At 42.7% G+C, this 18,808-nt stretch overlaps 1 protein-coding gene across 2 annotated transcripts in view; it reads left to right on the top strand.

Moving 5' to 3' along the window:
- DGKB (diacylglycerol kinase beta) overlaps nucleotides 1-18,808 on the top strand; it is a 556,198-nt gene that overhangs the window by 113,784 nt on the left and 423,606 nt on the right. For both annotated transcript variants that reach the window (XM_074195405.1, XM_074195404.1), the window contains one exon: nucleotides 12,534-12,651. In XM_074195405.1, the coding sequence (XP_074051506.1) occupies nucleotides 12,534-12,651 (118 nt within the window). The remainder of the gene's footprint in view (nucleotides 1-12,533; nucleotides 12,652-18,808) is intronic.

The following is an 18,808-nucleotide window of genomic DNA, read 5'->3' as shown; positions in this document are numbered from 1 at the left end:
TTGGCTGGTAGACTCCCAAGTATTTTATGTTGTCTGAAGTTATTTTAAGTGGGATTTCTTTTTTCTTTCTGTTGCTGTATCTTCTTAGTAATATATAGAAATGCTGAGAATTGGAGGGGGTGTATTTTATGTGCTGCAACTTTGCTAAAGTTGCTAATAGTTTCCAGTAGTTTTTCGTGACCCATCACTTTAAAGTTTACATGAAAACAGCTGTGTCACAGAGAGTAGAACTCTAACGGTAGGCCGATTTCAAATATGAGGAAGGTCATGGGAACAGTGGCCACGAGGTGGATCAGTGGAGAGAGCTCTATGTCTGGGGTCAGGAAGACTTGAGTTCAAATGTGACCTCAGACACTCACTAGCTGTGTGACCCCGGGCAAATCACTTAGTCCATTGGAGAAGGAAATGAAAAAGCCCCATGGACAGTAAGGTCCACAGAGTCATTCCTAAATATTTGCAGCCTCTTCTTGCTCTCCCTTTTCATACCCTAACCCTAAAGAGCCACCCAAGACCTATGGCTCTCCTCACCTGCCATCTGAAAAGTCTAATGACCTGTGCCAAGTCTTCTCCCCCTCCTGCTTGAACCTTCTTTAGCCTAATTTTCCCTTCTTATCCCCTTAGCAGTACCAGCATCCATCTCTTGTGCCCAGAATGGAATATGCAGGGACCTCATATCTTGGTCCTGGACCCTTATCTCTTATACATGAATATTTTCCCCCTCACCCATGGCTTCATTGATGATAATTTTTTCAGATAACTCCAAAATCCCTATGTATGGCCTTGACCTCTCACTTGATCCCTAGACTTGCATCCCCGTTCCCAACTGGAAATTCAAACTCAATCTGTCCAAGATGGACTTCATGCTCTCCCTCCCATCCCAGGTTCCTCCAAGTATCCATACTTTTGCTGAGCAAGCCTCCATCTTCAATAACCTGCTTACATTCCCTTTCAACCCACCCTAACTTGTCTCTCCCCTTCCCTTTCCGCTGCACACTGCTGAAGCATACCAGTTTTCCCTCACAGTGTGGCCACCCTTCATTTCTTTTACTATATTCACCTAGCTTCAGGCAGTGCCATTTTCATGGTCTCCTCATTGGTCTCCCCTGTTCCAGGCTCTGTTCCTCCAGCAGCCCTGTACACTTGGACAGTAGGGACCATTTCATTGCCTCCTCCCAAATTTTAGCTACTTCCCCTAAAATAAAATAGAGCTCTAGTCTGGCTATTCAGCCACATCTACCGCTAGGCTCCAACCTTCTTTCTAGTCTAATTTCATATCATTACCTTGCATTTTTATTTTTCAGCTACATTGGATAACTAGCTGTTCCTCCTTATTTCCATTTTACAGATGAGGAAACTGAGGCAGAGAGAGAGGTAACTGACTTGCCCAGAGTCACTCAGCTAGGAAACGAGGCTGGATTTGAGCAAGTGGCCTGAGTGTTCACGTGTGTTTGAGGGCAGGAGGGTCCAGGTCGACAACCTATGGGAAGGGGCTTATGGGCCCATGGGGCTTCTTCTGGTGACATGCAAATGGAGAGTGACCAATGGCATCGTTAGGAAGATTGGGCAGTAGGGACCCAGGGAGGAGTTAGGTTGTACAGAGAGAGCATTCCCCACCTCCTGGTTCCTGACAGACTCTGCCGAGCCCCTCCTGATGGTCACTCTTTAGTCACTGTGACTCTCCCGTCTTGAAAGTACTGAGTTCTGCAACCACTGACAACATACTTTACACCATATAGAAAACTGTGATTGAGACCTACAACTAGATAAGAGGTAAAGACTCAGATGTTCGTTCAATGATGAACTGCACGACCACAAGGCAGGAGGCATGTCTAAACAACCTTTTTTCTGGAAAGAATATCATTGTTCTAGTGGACCACAAACTTACAATGAGCTGGCTGGTAGGTAAACTAATTCAGCCTGGGATCAATAATTAGGAGTTGGGATGTCCAGGAAATTAATGGGGCTGTATTGCTGAGTCACAGGGGTTTCCTCTTCCATCCCCAGGGTTGAATGAGTACTGGCTACTGGTACCCCATAATGGGGACAGCTTTGATGGACTTACAGGAGTCTGGGGATGCAGAAAGAGTGAAGGTGCCAAACAGTTCCTCAATTGGCTCAGTAATTCATTTTGTGAAAATTATGCAAGATGTAATAGGTTGAAAAATAATAATAGTGACCCAAGATGTGAAGAAGAAAAATTAGAATTCTGCTCGGAAGGGAGAATGAGGTTTGATGTTGGGGTGAACTTGATAGACATGGGAACTGTCCACAAGCACAGCGGTCTTTCTTAGGGTGGGCCATGCCCCTGCCTTGCAAATGTCTAATCCCAGGTAGAATGAACAGGACACAAGTTGGGAAGGAACTGGGGATCTGATTTCCTTCTTTGTCTTTCTTCAAGTCCATCACTGTTTTCCTCCAACAATAGCAAGGCCCTTATCTGTGGATCTGGATGGTGAACAGAAAGTGGTTCTGTGCATTATCTGATGTGGCAGGAGGGAGGGAGGGAAGAGTCAGGAGCTAAGTCCAACTCAAGTGTAGGCAAGAGGGAACCCTCCAAGAGAAAGGAAACTAAGCAAAAGTGGTCATGAGGTCATTGGATTCCAACTGGCCAATGTCCCCATGCTGATTGTCGATATCCCACCGGACAGAGTCTTGGGCCTGCAACAGGGCCAGCCTGGGCACCTTCTCTGATATGAGACTCTCTATGCTGCTGCAGCCGCTCCTTTAATCTCTTTGTGTCACCTGAGTAGCAAGGCATTATTGAATTAATCTAACAATCTTTTGGTGAAAAGTCTCAAGTCAAAGCTTTAAAAAAAAGACTGATCTCAGAAGACAAAACTCGAAGATTTTTGGTGTGTGGGTTTAATTTTAAAGTTGACACCACACCTGGACAAATAGTTTTTGAGTCCCTCAAGATCAGTGAAACCAAAAGGATCAGCTGCCCAGAGAAAAAGCTTTGGTTTGGTAAAACTTGGGTTTTGGAAAAGTGTGAAGGAGCTGAAAGAAAGAATGCAATGATGCAGCTAGTGAGAATGCCTAGTGCTAGGGAGAGAAGGGCAGGGAGATAAAGATTTGGCTTTGGGTTTGTTTGTTTAGAAACAGCAAAACAATTGCAAATTCAAATTTTGGAGTGACTAAGGCTTTGTGGGAAGGGTTTAGCAACACTCTAAACACAAAACAGACTTGGACTTTGTGGGGAAATTTTGCAAAAATTGTCATTAAAAGTTGTCCTGGGATTGCTTGAGGTTTTAACTCACATCTTCTGCTGAATCTGGAAAGCAGGATGGAGCCCCTCCAGTAGAAGGAGCAGGGGACTCCCTAGGGAGATGGCTGACTCCAGGAGCAGTTATAAATGGGGGGCTTTCACAGCACGAGGGCCTAGTCATGGATTCCTTCCTCCTTTTCTCTTTCTCCCTTCCTCTCTCCCTCCTCCTCTTCCTCCCTTCCTTCCTCCTTCCTCCTCCTCCCTCCCTCTCTCCCTCCTTCCTTTCTTTCCTTCCTTCCTTCCTTCGTTCCTTCCTTCCTTCCTTCCTTCCTTCCTTCCTTCCTTCCTTCCTTCCTTCCTTCCTTCCCCCCCTTTTAATTTTGTTCTCTGTTTCTCTCTGTCTGTCTTTCTGTCTTTCTTTCTCTGTCTCTGTCTCTGTCTCTCTCTCTGTAACTGTCTCTTTCTCTCTCATCTCTGTGTCTCTGTCTCTCTCTCACATCTCTCTTTTTCCCCCCCGGAACACTTTCTCACAGCCCCCTGCCAGGGAAGCCTTTATTGGACATGGGTCATATAGGTGTAATACCTGTTTTTCTCCCTTAGGGCTTCCTGTCTACCCTCCTCCTACTGTGGGGGTTCCTTTGTGTGTGGGGTGGGGGCCAGGGCCCCCTCCTGTCTCCCCAGTTCTGCCCTTGTGCCATCTCCATGGAGGGTCTCTTGCCACCTGCTTTCTCACTGGCGGCCACTGGGTGGCAGGCCCGCCCCATCCATGGACCCACCTGGTCCCTCGCAGACCGGCCCAGGCTTGGGAGAGTCCTTTTCCCCGTAGCAAAGTGAGACCAGGAGCCAAGGCGGCCTCCTCCTCAGTCTCCCGGAAAGGCCTGCCTCAGCTCCCTCCCAGGGTCCCCTTCCTTCCCTCATCCTGGAGGACCATTCAGGGGTCCATCTAGGCCCCCATGCCAGGGAAGGCCACTTGCACCAGCCTAGCTCCCGAGGCTGTGGCCGAAGTTCCAGGCTCTTGGGTCACCCCGGTGAGGAAGCTGGCCCTGCCTGGCAGCTCTAGGGACTCCTCAGTTCTTCTGAGGGCATTTGACATGAGAACCAATGAATAAACACAACGTGGCTGCTCTGGAAGTTCAAGAAGAAGAGAGGGAGGGGTGGGGGACGGAGGAGGACAGGCTCTGAGCTTTGCTCCGAGGGAGGTGGAGGTGGGGTGGGAGACAGCCTGGGCAAAGGTCCAGAGACAGGGAGGGACTGCCCTAGACTGGGGGGACTGGCACAATGAACGTAGGATGGGCAAGGTGTGGGAAATGTGGTGAAGACGTGGCAGGGAGTCGGAGTGGGGTGGATTGGATGTTAGCTATTATATATTATATGTGTCTATATATGTGTACATATCGATAGGTCTATAGATATCAGAGGAAGAAGGAGAAAATTGGCAGGAAAAGACATTTTTTATTAAGTAAGAAAAAGACTGAATTAAATGAGAGCCTTTCATGTCAAGGGGATTTCTTTATCTGCTGTGTTTTTGTTCAGCAACAAAAGTCTGAGATAAGGGATGGGCCCATTTGACTAAGAAGTTGTGTCTTCATTCTCCCCTTTCTTATCAACCAAGAGAGGCAGATGCCTTAGCCTGGGTCCACTCAGTCACTGGGCAATCTGGATGGTTCTGGAGCCCCAACCTGGTTTATGCTCAGTGAAGGCGGAGGGAGCGGACAAATATTCAGTGCTAGGGCAGGGAGATTTAAGCCAAAACTCTGAAGAGACTGCCTAGCCATCTCTGCACGATGCTGGTTCATGGCTAGTTCATCTTCCTACCCTCCTGCCATCTCCCCCTCCTCTGTGGGTGCCCCTGGGGGCCAGAGGTCCACGCAGTAAGGGCAGGGACCTTCCCCTTTGCCTGCATTTAGCCTATCTCCTGTTCTTAGCTTATCCAGGTGCCTGGCAAATCTGTTTCTCTTTCTGTCTTCATCTTTCTGTCTCTTTCTCTATCTCTCTTATCCTTCCTTCCTTCTCTTTTTCTCCCCTCTATCTCTGCACATTTTTGTCAGTCTCAGTTACCAACAAAATAAAATATTTCTTCCTGTTGAAGAAATAACTCCTATGTTTTATTTTCTTTGTGTTTAGGAGCAAGTTTGCCAGAAAAACTTTTGTTTAATGAATTTAATATTATTCTGAATTAGTGGTTCTTAACTTAGGGCCCATAAACTTTTTTTTCTGTTAATACCTCCATTTCAATATATTATGTTTCCTTCTCTTAATCCTCTGATTATTTCAAACCAGAGTTCTGAGCAGTACATGGTCCGTCAGCTGCTTTAGGTTGTCCAAGGTACACACCACTCTGATTTAGAAACCTGGGACTAAACCAAAGGCTGGGTAGCTTAGACAGAGAAATCCCAAATGACATCATCTCCCCATTTCCTGCAGTCTCTAGCACAATTTAATGTGAAGAAATGCTATAATCTTAAATGAGGAAAAAGTCCTCATCAGATAAAATTCAGTTTGGGGTTAATGTTCTCCTTCAGTCAGAACACAGTCACTTAAGGGAACAGTTCACCTAAGATACTCAATTTCTTTTTTGACCTCTGGAATAAAATAGTCTCTGGCTGAGTAAGAGCTTAAATAGCATCACATCATTTATTTATTTATTCATTCATTCATTTATTTATTTATTTATTTGTTCATTTATTTATTTGTTTGTTTATTTATTTATATGTTAAGTGTTTATTTCTCTATATTTTAGTTGAACTCCCCAAAAGGTGATTTAAAAATATACTTCTACACTATCCTGTGACTGTATTGCCTTGTGCTATTGTTGACAGGTGGGAGACATCACAATGTCCAGATAGCCGGGTCTGGCATCAGGAAGACTCACCTTCCTGATTTCAAATCCAGACTCAAACATTTCCTAATTGATCCTGGGCATGTCACTTCACCCTTTTGTCTCAGTTTTCTCATCTGTAAAATGAAGGGAAAAGGAAATGGCAAACCACTCAAATATCTTGGCCCAGAAAACCCCAAATGAGATCACAAAGAGTCAGACAGAAATGCAGTGACCAAACAACAGTATGCATTCCTGTGAGGGAATTGACCCAACCCCTTGTTTTGAGGTGGGGTTTTTTGGTTGTTGTTTTTTATGTGATAGACTTACAGAATCTGAGAAGGAAAAGAACTTTGAATTCAGCCAGACCTATTCATCCCTGAGCTAGAACCCCTTTCTCTAAAATCTCTTCAAAGACTAGTCCACTGACATGTGGGTGCTAATGTTTGTCCATCATTTTCTAAGACCACAATATCAGAGAGGTGATGCTATGACAAGCACTGTGAACTGAATTTGAATGAGGGGGGCTATGCCAAGTCCCTAGCCTAACTTTCTCCTCCAGAGTCCTCAAGGTCCAGTGGCCAGATCTGAGTCAGGACAGCTGGAGATAGCCCCAGATGTGAGGCAGCCAGGCCAATGCTCTATCCACTGCACTACCCAGCCGGGCCCAGGGGCCCCAAGAACCTAGGTCTCAGGCCCTAGAGGCAATCTTATTTAAGTCTCTGGGAGCAAGTCTTAGATACTGTCTTCCTGTGCCCCTTACTCTTGGTGTGGCCTGAGAGCAATCATGTAGCTCCTCTATTTCCAAGGTTTCTTATGTCTAATAATGGAACTCATCATACAGGATAACTTGCCTCTCAGGCCTACTGAATCAGCCATTCCTTCCAAGTCTTGCTACTCAGTACACCTGCTACCTAGAAAGTCCTGGTCCTCATCTTTTCAGCATGATTCTGTATTTCTTCTTTATTTTGCATTATTCAGACCGAAAGTAAAATGACAGAGTTGAAACACAGAATAGGACGTGCTTGCCATGTTGCTGACAGATTTATTCTTTTACTCACAGCATCCTGGGAGGCAGAGAGACCCTGGTTGACTATTTGCCTTTTACAAATGAGAAAGCTAAGGATTGTAGGAGGAAAGACAGAAAGGCAGCAAGACCTCAGAGGCCATCTAGTTCGTTCCTCTCTTTTTGCAGATGAAGAAACCAAACCCTAGTCAGGGAAGGGAAATGTTTAGCCCAGAGTCCCCCCAGGAAGTTAGTGATTCAGAAATCATGTCCTCTGACTCACTCCATCTCTCTCCTCTACCCCACACATGCCAAGTGACTTGTCAATGGTCTCAGATTACAGTGATCACCCTAGAGGTCAGAACTTTGGACTCCAGGTCCAAGACTCATGGCATTGTCACCATCTCCATTATTTGGAGCTATGGTTTTGTAAGTTCATTAAATATTCAATAAACACTAGTATCTACTATGGCCAGACAGAATGCTGTGTACTGGGTTCACTGGTATACAGCTTCTGGACTTGGGGACCTTACCTGGTTATTGAGAGGCAACCCTGCCAAAGGTCACAGAGCCAGAAGGTAGAATTGCCAACTCACCTGTAGAGTTTGACTTACTAAGGAAGGTTCTCAGTAAAGAAACAAGGGCTGCCCCCACTTTTCTACTGGAAGAAAAACTTTTTGTGCTTTTGTGCAAAAAGCAGAGACCTAGGGAAGGGTGAGAACCTTCTCTATATTCTGCCCAGGATGGGTCACCAACATCCTATTCTACAACACTGAATAAGAGGTGTCCCTTGATGTCCAATGGATTTCCATTATCTACAAATTGCTGAGATCCATTCATTGAAACATTTCAGCAAGGATGAGAGTATGCCAGTATTTCAAGCTTAGCCATGAGCCTAGAGGGTGACCAGCACAATGACTGAAGTAGGGGCTCTCATCTGTGAAGCCCAAAGTATAACCCAGGAATGGAGGAGGAGAAATGGAAACACCAAAGGCTGAAGGATCAGGGTGATGAAGTGGACAAGGAATGAATTTCAGTTTAGAAGATTGAGCTTGAATCTGGGCTCTTGCCCTCATTACCATGAAGCCCGGGGAAGTTACTTGGCTCATTCTTCTCCATTCAGTGGAGAGATGATGGTAGTGGTGGTAGTGATAGTGGTGTGGTAATAGGACTTACATGAACCTTTCAGGGTTATTGAGAAGAAAGTGCCTCAACTTGTAAAAGTGGAAATGGAAATATAAGCTGATGTCATGATGATTATTTAAGACCCAAAGTAGCTCAAAATCCAAATGATGATCAAGTCTTTTTGATCCCTAAATCATTTCTGTAGACAACTGGACTTGCCTTCTGAACCATGAATATTCATTCAGAATAAAAAAAAGTGAATAAATATAAGAGAAGACAGTCAGACCTTTCTTTCAAAGCTAGAGCCTAAAAGAAGGTAATCCAAATAAGACATGGACATCCTAGGAGGTGAGGTATAACTGGTGCTCCCAAGAAGTCACTAGATTCTGCTTTCAATCCTTTGAAAAAAGTAGGATCCACAGTCTCGGGACCACAGTCCAGAGATGGAAAGGTAATCACCAGGCATTTTACAGATGAAGTGACTAAGTGACTCCACAGAAATTAAATAACTTGCCCAAAGACACAAAGCTAGTCAGAGGCTACACTGGATCCCCCCCCGCCCCAGTCAGCTGTATCACACATCTTCTTTCCCAGGGGAGGGGGCACTGTTTTTCATAGCAGCTATAACTTTGGTTTGAAGTCAAGAAGACAATAACTTAAATCCCTCCTCTGCCATTTATAGCATTTATAATATAACTCCTAAAAAGTTACTTGATTCTTCCAAAGCCTTAGTTTCCTCATCTGTAAAATAATGTATCTACCTTGTGGGGCAGTTGTGAAGATCCAATTAGAGAATGTAAGTAAAAGATTTTGTAAATCTTAAAGTGTTACACGCACAGGTTTGTGTTTTGGGGCCAGTGTGATCATTAGTTTTGTTGTTTTTTTCCTTGCTGAATTTGAGAAGGGTCCCTGACAGAATTTCTCAAATTTGGAGTTTGAGTTTGATTCTTTTGAAAAAGTGAGTGATTTTGATGAAGTGGGTTTGTAGCTTGGCTGCTCCTGCCACAAGGCTGAGGGTTCTGATTGACAGAACTCCCACATAAAGACTTGTTTGTTTTGTTGATGAGGGAAATGCCAGTGAAGAGAGCCATATGTGCCACCCTCACCCAAGTGAGGCATGTGCTGGGGGAATGGACATCCGCTTTAAAAATCCAAGTACAAGCAATATGGGAGAATGGCATACAGAGACAGTGATTCTCTGCCGCTTTCATTTCATTTTTAAAAAGCAATGTGTTTTTTTTTTTACAGTCCATAAAGTTTCTTTTTAAGTTTATGTACATGCATATTAGAAAAAAGCAATCTCCTCCCAGTAGGTTTTACATTGCTTAAATGTTTCTTATGGGAGAGATTTTCCTCAGAAATATCATCAGTGGGAAAAAAAAAAAGTACATGGATGGTAATAAAATCTGTCAAGAGCCTTGTTCATGGTATGAAAATGCTAGAAATCAGAGGCCTCAATAAAGACAGGATGGTTCCAGAAATAGATGCTGAGGCTATTTCCGAAGCTTCCAGAGAGACTGGAGAAGGGCCAACGGTGGTTCTTCGATGACTCCCAAATGTCACCTTCAGTATGATTTCTCTGTCTGAGGGAGCCTGCAGTCATGGTTCTCAACCAGGTGTGAGCTAGTGTAATTGGTTGGTTTTCAATTGGGATGTGAGGGTCCTCTTTGCCTCCAAGATATGCTGGGACCAATCCAGGTGAACATTAGATAAAGCAGGGTTGGTTGTGGTTGCAGTTATCCAAAGGGAATGTTTGTGTTGTGTATATATGTGTCTGTTTTATATGCATTCATGTTCTGGATGTGGATGAAGATGTGTGTGTGTGTGTGAGTGATTTTTTTCTTAATAAACCTCCTATCGTACATAAATAAGATAAACCATATGTCAATCATAGCTGGGAAGGGGAAAGAAGGTGTTCAAAGGTGATTGACTAAAGACCAAGATAATAACTATAAGCATTCATTTGAATAGAATTTACATACAAATCATTTGGACCTCAACCACCCAACTGCATCATCTCCCTTTTGCAGATGGGGACACTGAGATTTGGCTGGATAAGATGATTTGGTCAGGATTAGGTGTAAATTCTGAAGTTTGGGTCTCCTGGCCATTGCAAGACACTGTATTACATCTCAATAAGCAAAGTAGTTCACTTCTAAATTTTCTGGATTTTAACAGGGCTACTTCCTCCCAGCACCTCAGTTGCTTCATCTGCACAATGAGAGGGCTAGATACCTTGATCAAAAATTCCCTTGTTGTCTAATCTTAATATAGATTTCAATTTAATATAACTAATATATACATTTTTAACAAATCCGATCAATTGCCATCAGAAAATGTGGCATTTCTAGCTACTGTTATCCACCTTATATGAATTTTTTAATCATTTACCCTATGGTCCATTTTAGAATAGTTTGGATCTGTGCTTCCTATTATTTATACAATTCCTTTATCCTTGAGAAGGAAGGGTAGTAGCCAAGCTCTCCTTCTGGGGTGCCTGACACAATTCCTCTCTTTGATTCCAGTCTCTGTACATTCCTACTAAAAATGTCCTAAAGCTTAATGAGCCCACCATTGCTAATCAAACCTTAGGGTTCAGCTCAAAGTTCATCGGATAATCGATTTAGAGCCAGAAGGGACTATGTGTTTCAACATCTTCATTTTACAAGTGAGGGGTTACATGACTTGGCTAAAATCACAAGTGGAACAGGCAGGACTGGAACCCAGGACATCTGACTCTATACCCAGAGATCGGACCTAAAGGACAGTTTCTCCATAGTGTTTCCTGTGGGACGGGGGAGTCATCCTGCATTTGAATTCTTGCTCTGACCCTTGTGTGGCCTTTTCTGAGCATGTTTCTATATTTGTAAATAAAGGAATGCCAACACCTGCAGCTGCTCCCCAAAGGGTCCCAGAGAGGCCCAGATGAGATAATAGATGGAAGTGCTTTGCCAACTTTAAAAGTAATATATAAATGTCAGCTATTACTGTGCTAGTAATCAGGATGGCCCCGGGGAAGGCAGGGACAATTTAGATGCTTCCTCTGGGCAGATGCAAACATGCCACCTCTTTGATTTCATTTATAATCATGGTGTTGCCTAATGCTTTAAAAGTCATCAATCCTGGTTTATTAGTTTGAAGCTCGGGAAACAAAATATACACATTTAAAAAATAATTGTTTCCTTATAGTTGCCATTTAATCTTTATTGTCAGTGGCGCCCCCCTTCAGTCAGTTGTCATCTCTTTGGGGCTCTAGCTCCTTTGGCTCTCCCCTCTCACTTCTGTGCCTTTCTCTCCATTCACTAGAACCCTTCTCCATTCCCTGTGTAGCTCTTGTTCAGACTATAGGAACCACTTCCTAATTGGTCTTGGGGTTTCCAGTCTTCTCTCGCATATCTTTCTCCATCCAATTGACTAAAACAGCCTATCTATATCATTCCTCTGCTTCCTTATCATCAGGGTGCCTTCTCTAACTCTGGAATAAATGCACTTTCCTCCCTTAGTGAAGCCCTTGGCAGCTTGCCCCAGATGACACTTGCTTATTTCCTCCTTCCCTTTGGCTCCCCTGTGCACAGGCTCCCTTCAGCCAAATGGATGGACTTTGGTTTCCCTTCCTCAGTATCCCATCTCTTGCCACAGACCCACTGCTTTGTCCGACCCTCTAACTTCATTTCAAGTTGGGAGAAACTTTTAGAAGTTACCTGGACCAGTCCTTTCATTTTTCAGGGGAGGAAACTGAGTCACATTGAAGTACAGTGAGTGGTATATTAAGGCTCAGAAGTGAAATCTGAATTTGGGTATTTTAATTCCTAAATTGCCATTTCACTTAGAATCTGTTGTCACCTCCTGGGGAAATTCTTTTCTGATGCTATTAGCATCTATTTACTCTCTTGGTTCTGGTTGTATCCACCCTATAGAATCTAAGTTCCTCGAGGGCAGGGCTTGAGCATTGGATGGTTGATATCCTGGGGACTTGGTCTGAATTGCCTGAAGTCATAGAACATTTTCCATGTTCTCATCCCTTCCCACAAACACTTGGGAGAGAGCTACCCGGATGGTCCCTGGTTACCCATCAGGAGAGGGATCAGGCCAGGGCCCAGGGTGGGGGGGGTCCTCTCTTCCTGAGCTCTTCCTTCAGGATCTGATCTAAGACATACACAGTCCCTAGTTTTCCCCTCACTGCCTGGAGCTGGAGAGATGATGGAGCTCCCTCTCCGCCTGAGATCCCTGTGTTTTTCTAAAAGCTGATGGTGATCACCGATGAAGGAGCAGATTGTCTTCCTATGCTTGCTTCAGTCAGACTCTGAATTTTATTGGCACTGGAATATTTTGCTGTTTATTTCATGAAGTGAAATCTGTTTCCTTTTTGCCCTGTACAGAATGTGAAGGATGATGGACAGCACGTGTGGCGACTGAAGCATTTCAACAAGCCAGCCTACTGCAATCTCTGCTTGAACATGCTCATCGGCGTGGGGAAACAGGGCCTCTGCTGCTCCTGTGAGTCCAGGGATAAGTAGATGGAGCTGGCCCGGCCTCCTCAGCCCTAGCCCACCCTCCACTTCCAAGATGCCCCCCCCCCCCAAGTCTCATGCTCTCAGCCTGGGAATCCACCTCTGCAGCCCAGGCTGCCTGGCCCCGAGTCAGCAGAGAAATGGCCTGGAGAGTGGAGGCCAGGGCCAGGCTTCTGCATGTCAGGGTTGGAACATCTGCCTTTGCCCATGAGGCCCTTCGGAGGCAGGTGCTCCTCATAGATACCTTCACTCCTTCTCCCTTTAGACCTGATACCTCTTCTGCAAAATCTCATTGCCCATGTCTTAGACCTCTCACAGCTTGGGCAGACTTTGGGTTTTGGCTCTTTTTTAATACTCCTTGCTGGTGTTGGCAGACCATCCTTCTCTTCTTTTAAATTATCTTTTCATTATCATTCAAATAGAAAATTTTTAAATGCAAATATATAGGGGACTAGGAGGACATGATCATGGGAGAGATAGGATGGCCTCATGGGTAGAATGCTGGATTCCTTCCAGCTTCTCTGAATTCTTGAAAAGAAATATTATCTCCAAATAAAACTCAAGGTATAGTACTTGAAAATGCTTCCCCTTAGGCAGATATGAAGATGTCACCTGAAGTATCCAAAGAATCAACAGTTCATGAGTTGTGGAAAGTATTTTGGTTCTAAGAGCTTTAGCCAAAGGAGCTTTTGTACCACTCCAACTTAGGTTTACCACAAAATGGATGTGATTATTCTCTATTGTTTCAATAATTGTTCAATTCAATAATAATTCAATAATTATCCTACACTTATGTTGACTTCAGTCCTGTGAACTTTAGTGTAGAGGGCGTCATGAATTGATGTGATTTTAAAAATCATCTTTAATCCTATTTTCAAAATAGCTAATTGATCTTTTTTATGGATTTAATACTGCTGTCTATCCCCAGTAAATTACAGCCCCACCCAGAGAATCATTCCTTGCTACAAAATACCAAAAAGCAAATGATCACATTCGCATGCTTACATGCCTCATTCTTCACTAATATGCCCCAATTACTTTACCAAGAAACCAGAAGCACACTTTACTGTCAGTTCTTTGAAGTCATTCTTAATTATCACCTTGGTTAAAATTCTTAAGTCTTTCAATTTGGTTTTCTTTTGGACTGTTGTAATTATTGTGTAAATTTTTCTTCTATTTTGTTTATATCAGTTCACAAAATTCATTTCAAGATTCTTTAAAGTCTTCATATTATTTTTTCTGGTACAATAGTATCCTTTCCTTTCAAACTTGTTAAACTCTGATATATACTGGTTCCTAGATTTAGATTCTAAAAAATAAAATTTATAATTTAATCCAGTTACCTAATATGACAAAATTAAGGCTTCTAGTATCAACTAGAAACTGGTGGCAACTAGGTGGTTCAATGGAAAGAGGAGCCAGAAGACCTGAGTTCAAATCTAATCTTAGACATGCATTAACTGCATGCATTAATTCTCTGATTCATGATCAGTGGGGCCTCCAGGCCCTTCTTAGTCTGCTTCATCTACTCCACATTCTTCCTAAAATATGGTGAATCTAGTGCTACCAATATAATCTAACATTTAGTGATTTTGTCTATTGATTCACCTGAATTAAATTGACCTAACCATAAAATGTGAAAGTTTCCTTGTTTTGTCGTGGTGGCTTATCTGTCACGTAATAGGTCCTTAATACATTTTTTATTGATTGATTGGTTGAAACCCATTATTCTACTCTCTGCCACCACATTAGGATGGAAAGATGGGAATTCAGTGTGGCTGGGCTTTTTGTTCTTCAGGTATTCTCTCATCTCCTTTATTTTCTTAAATAAATATCAATGAATAAAGAAGGCATCTATTGATAACTCAGATCTACCAAAAAATTAATGAAAAGGGACAGCTAGGTGGTGCAGTGGATAGATCACTGACTCTGGAGTCAGGAGGACCTGAGTTCAAATTAGGTCTTAGATACTTATGTCTTGCATAAATAAAAAAAAATAATGAAAAGTCTTACAAGATTGAAAGGCACTAGAAATCCGGAGTATTTTCTCTCATTAAAAAGCTTCCTCTGGAGGCGGCTAGGTGGCGCAGTGGATAGACCACCGGCCCTGGAGTCAGGAGTACCTGAATTCAAATCCGGTCTCAGACACAATAATTACCTAGCTGTGTGGCCTTGGGCAAGTCACTTAACCCCATTGCCTTGCAAAAACTAAAAAAAAAAGCTTCCTCTGTATCTATTAATTCAGTTGCAAGTGGCATTCTCCTGGTTTCTTCCTTCATATAGCATGATAGCCTAGGCTTGAAATTCTCCAGTCTTCTGTTCTTTCCACTTGTCCATGGTTTCCCTTTCTGTTTTGGGGAGAAATGTCCAAGGCTAGCCTAAAACTGCTCACTTTCCATAAAGAAATATATCATCTTTCATTTGTATTAAGAGTCTTATCTCTCTTGGTTTCATTTCTCCTTCAGGGGGTCATGAGAGTAGCAAAGCCTCTTTTCCTTTTTGCATCTTTTCTGGTTACTTTGACCCCTACTCACATGGAACACTTAAATGCACTCCTTTCTATAACCCCCCCCCCCCCCTGAATCTATTTCCATTGGGAAAGCAGAATGCTCTTAATATGGCTTATGGTCAAGTCACATTTGTTCCTCTCCCTTCTCTACACCATTGCTTCAGGGCACTCTTTTAACTCTCATTCTATGATCTTATCACTATTCATTTTTGAATATTTAGAAATAGCATTTTCATTTAACTATATTGCACACACACATACACAGACACACACAGACACACACACACACACACACACACACACACACACACAGAGTTTTCACCCTTCTCTTTTCAATTCCACTTTAACCGCATCTATTCCTCTGGTCAGAAATGGGCAAAATTATAGTGATAAACTGAGCATCAATACATAACAAAGAACCAAAATGTTGTGAAACTGTAATGGGAGTGGGTCAGTGTGACCTTTAGCAGGAAATTGAGACAGAACATTTAGAGTTCCGAGCTTCATAATCCCAAGTGTTCATTGTTCTTTCAGGCTCACAAATATTTAGTAAGTGTTCAAAGGATGGGTGGTCACTTGGAGGGGATTTTGTAAACTTGGAGGGGATTTTGTAAAAGGAATTGTGGTTTGACTATAAGCTGTACTAGGTGGTCTTTCAGGTCTTTCCCACCTCTGAAACACTGAAATATTCGTCATAAATAGGGCTAAAGATGCTAATAATTCCATAGAATATAAATGCTGCCATCTATATTTCCCTTCCTCCTTCCTTCCCCTCCTGTTTTTCTTCTTCATTCCTTCCCTCCTTGCTTTCTCTTTTCTTCCTTCCCTCCCTCTTTCTCTCCTTCCTTCCCTTTTTTCTCCCCTTCCCTTTTTCTTTCCTTCCTTCCTTCCTTCCTTCCTTCCTTCCTTCCTTCCTTCCTTCCTTCCTTATTTCCTTCCTTCCTTCCTTCCTTCCTTCCTTCCTTCCTTCCTTCCTTCCTTCCTTCCTTCCTGTCTGCCTTCCTTCCTGCCTTCCTTCTTTCCTTCCTTCCCTCCCTTCCCCATATTGTTTTAGAATTGGGAAGGACTCAGATGACATTTAGTCATCTGAGGAGAGAATTCTGTGACAAGATTCCTTGGTGACCAGAGAAGGTTAATCTTTGCCCCTGTTTCCCCTTTCTACTGTAGTTTAGATTTGTACTTATCTCCCACTTAGTGGCTTCCACTCCTCCTTAATTGACTGACTTATATACCCTGAGGATTGGGATCATTCTCTATTTAATTATTATCCCTCATATCTGAAGAGTTGGGTGGTTGAACTTATTTGTGGAGATTAAGCTATGAGTTGCTGGATAGGTAGAAATTTTTTCCCTTTGTGTCAGTGAAAGTCTGAGCCAGGATTAATGAAGAATGGAGTTATTAAGTTAACTTCTTTGGCAGCAGCATAAGAAGGCTGAAAAAAAACTGAGATGGCAGGAGGGTCTGGCAATGGGCAGACTGTGTTATAAGACCCAGTGTCTTAGGTCCAGGAAATTGTCTTTTACATCTTCTAATTTTCTTTATGAATTTGGACCACCTCTATCATGCTTCAGTAGGGCTGGCTTGTGAATCCCTAGAAAAGGAAGCAGTGGTCATTGAAAATCATTTCAGCTTAATCAAGGACAGGGCATACCCCATTTACATTATTTTTTTTACAAGTTTTCAAAGATCCTGGGCCTAAAAATCGGTATAGATACCGTTTACTAAGATTTTATAAATAATTTAATAAAACTTTTCATAGTATTTTTGTGGCAAGTATAGAGAAATGTGGGCCATATGCAAATTTAACTAGTGATATTTGGAACTGTTTGTCTAATTTGACTAAAAAATAATTTATTCATTAATGACTCGATGTCAGCTCTGAAGGAGGCCCCCGGCAGAGCATCCCAAGGTTCTGTTCTTGGCCTTCTGCTGTTTCACATTTTCATGAATAGCTTGGAGACAGACCTCCAGGAGATGTCTTGCTCATCCAGTGTTCAGATGACACCAAGTTAGGAGGGAAAGCTAAGATATTAAGTTATAGAGAAGGATGTAAAAAGAGTTTGCCTGCTGATGATGGTGGGATGAATCTAATAAAATGATTTTTATAAGGAAAAATAGAATGTCCCACATTTGGGTTCAAAAAATTGATTTCACAAGCACAAGGCAAGGGAGGCATGATCAGCTGCCAGTTTGTGTTAATAAACATCTCAGGATTTTAATGAAATGGGAGTTCTCATTAATCATCAATGGGATGCAATAGCTCAGTCATAACCGACCAGTTTATCCATTCTGAGGTGATGACATATGGAGTATGATGGTCATTTCTGTATGCCACTGTTTAGGTGTATGTATAAGTTAGAAATATCTATGGAAGGCAGAATGAAGAAAGACTTTGAGCCCCCGCCATCTGGTCATTGGCTGAAGAAACTGAGGATGTTAAGTAGAGAGCAGAGATTGTTCAGGGCAGGCTTAGGGAAGAATGAACACATCTTTAAGCATTTAAAAGGCCATCCTAGGGAAGAGGGACTTTATTCTGCTTGGCCCCATAGGACAGAAGCAGGAACAATGGATGGCAGTTCCAAAGAGACAATTTTAGCCTCAATGTTAGGAGAATCTTCCTCCAAATATGGAATGGAGAGGTGTGAGAGATTGCCCCTCTTTGCTAGTCTTCAATCAGAGTGGGAAGAGGACTATTTGATGAGCACCTTATGATAGAAATTCTTTTTTTGTGGATGAACTCAATGGACACTGAGGTTCATGAGATCTGAGATCTAGATGAGAAGGAACTCAATCCAGTTGATTTTTACATTTTACAGATTTTACAGATGAAGAAATTGAGGCCCAGGTGGGTAAATGACCACAGTGGAAGGCCACAGTGGAAGTGATATCAGAAGCAGGATCTGTAATCAGGATCTCTGATCTGGGATCTGGGACTTTGTTGCAGAGAATACCTGTACAATCTTTCTCTGAGAAAGAGAATAGAATCATAGAGAATTTATGATTCTCTGAAATACTTGAAAAATGTAAGAAATATGACAATATGATACTGTCGGCCTTCTAAGCATTCCATCTCCCATTAATATAGGAAAACAATCAGGTGGGAATCATAATATTTGAGATGGAGGGGTCTTTGGGTCATTTGATTCCATCCCCTCATTATTACACTGCCCAAGGTCACCAAGAGAGTAGGTAGAAAAACCAGTTTTTTCAGTCTTTCTTTTGTACTATACTATCTCTTCCTTTTTCATTTTAATTGGATTTTCCCTCTCCCAAAGTTTCATATATTTAGTGGTAGAAACAGGAATTTTCTTTTATTACATGATCCTATTTGTAGTAAGCTAAAGAATCTGAATGGGGGTGATGCTACATTAAAATACATTTCATTTTTCCTGACATGTTCATTCTCTTCATATTTTCTTCCTTCAGGACAAGTTTATAAAAAAAATGTGGTTTAGCAAAAGAAAATATTGTCTGGAGACACAGGGTTAGGGCTTGTATTGACTTGACCCACTGCTCTCTGGGGGAGGGGGAGGGGGAGGGGGAGAAGGGGGAGGGGGAGAAGGGGGAGGGGGGGAAAACAACAACAACAACAACCACAACCACCGCCAGCCATTTAAGGCTGGAATAAACCAAT

This window comes from Macrotis lagotis, chromosome 7, assembly GCF_037893015.1.
Source record: "Macrotis lagotis isolate mMagLag1 chromosome 7, bilby.v1.9.chrom.fasta, whole genome shotgun sequence".
In the NCBI taxonomy this organism is placed as follows: domain Eukaryota; kingdom Metazoa; phylum Chordata; class Mammalia; order Peramelemorphia; family Peramelidae; genus Macrotis; species Macrotis lagotis.
Note: the sequence above shows the minus strand (reverse complement) of the source record. Positions and strands in the feature narration are given on the sequence as shown.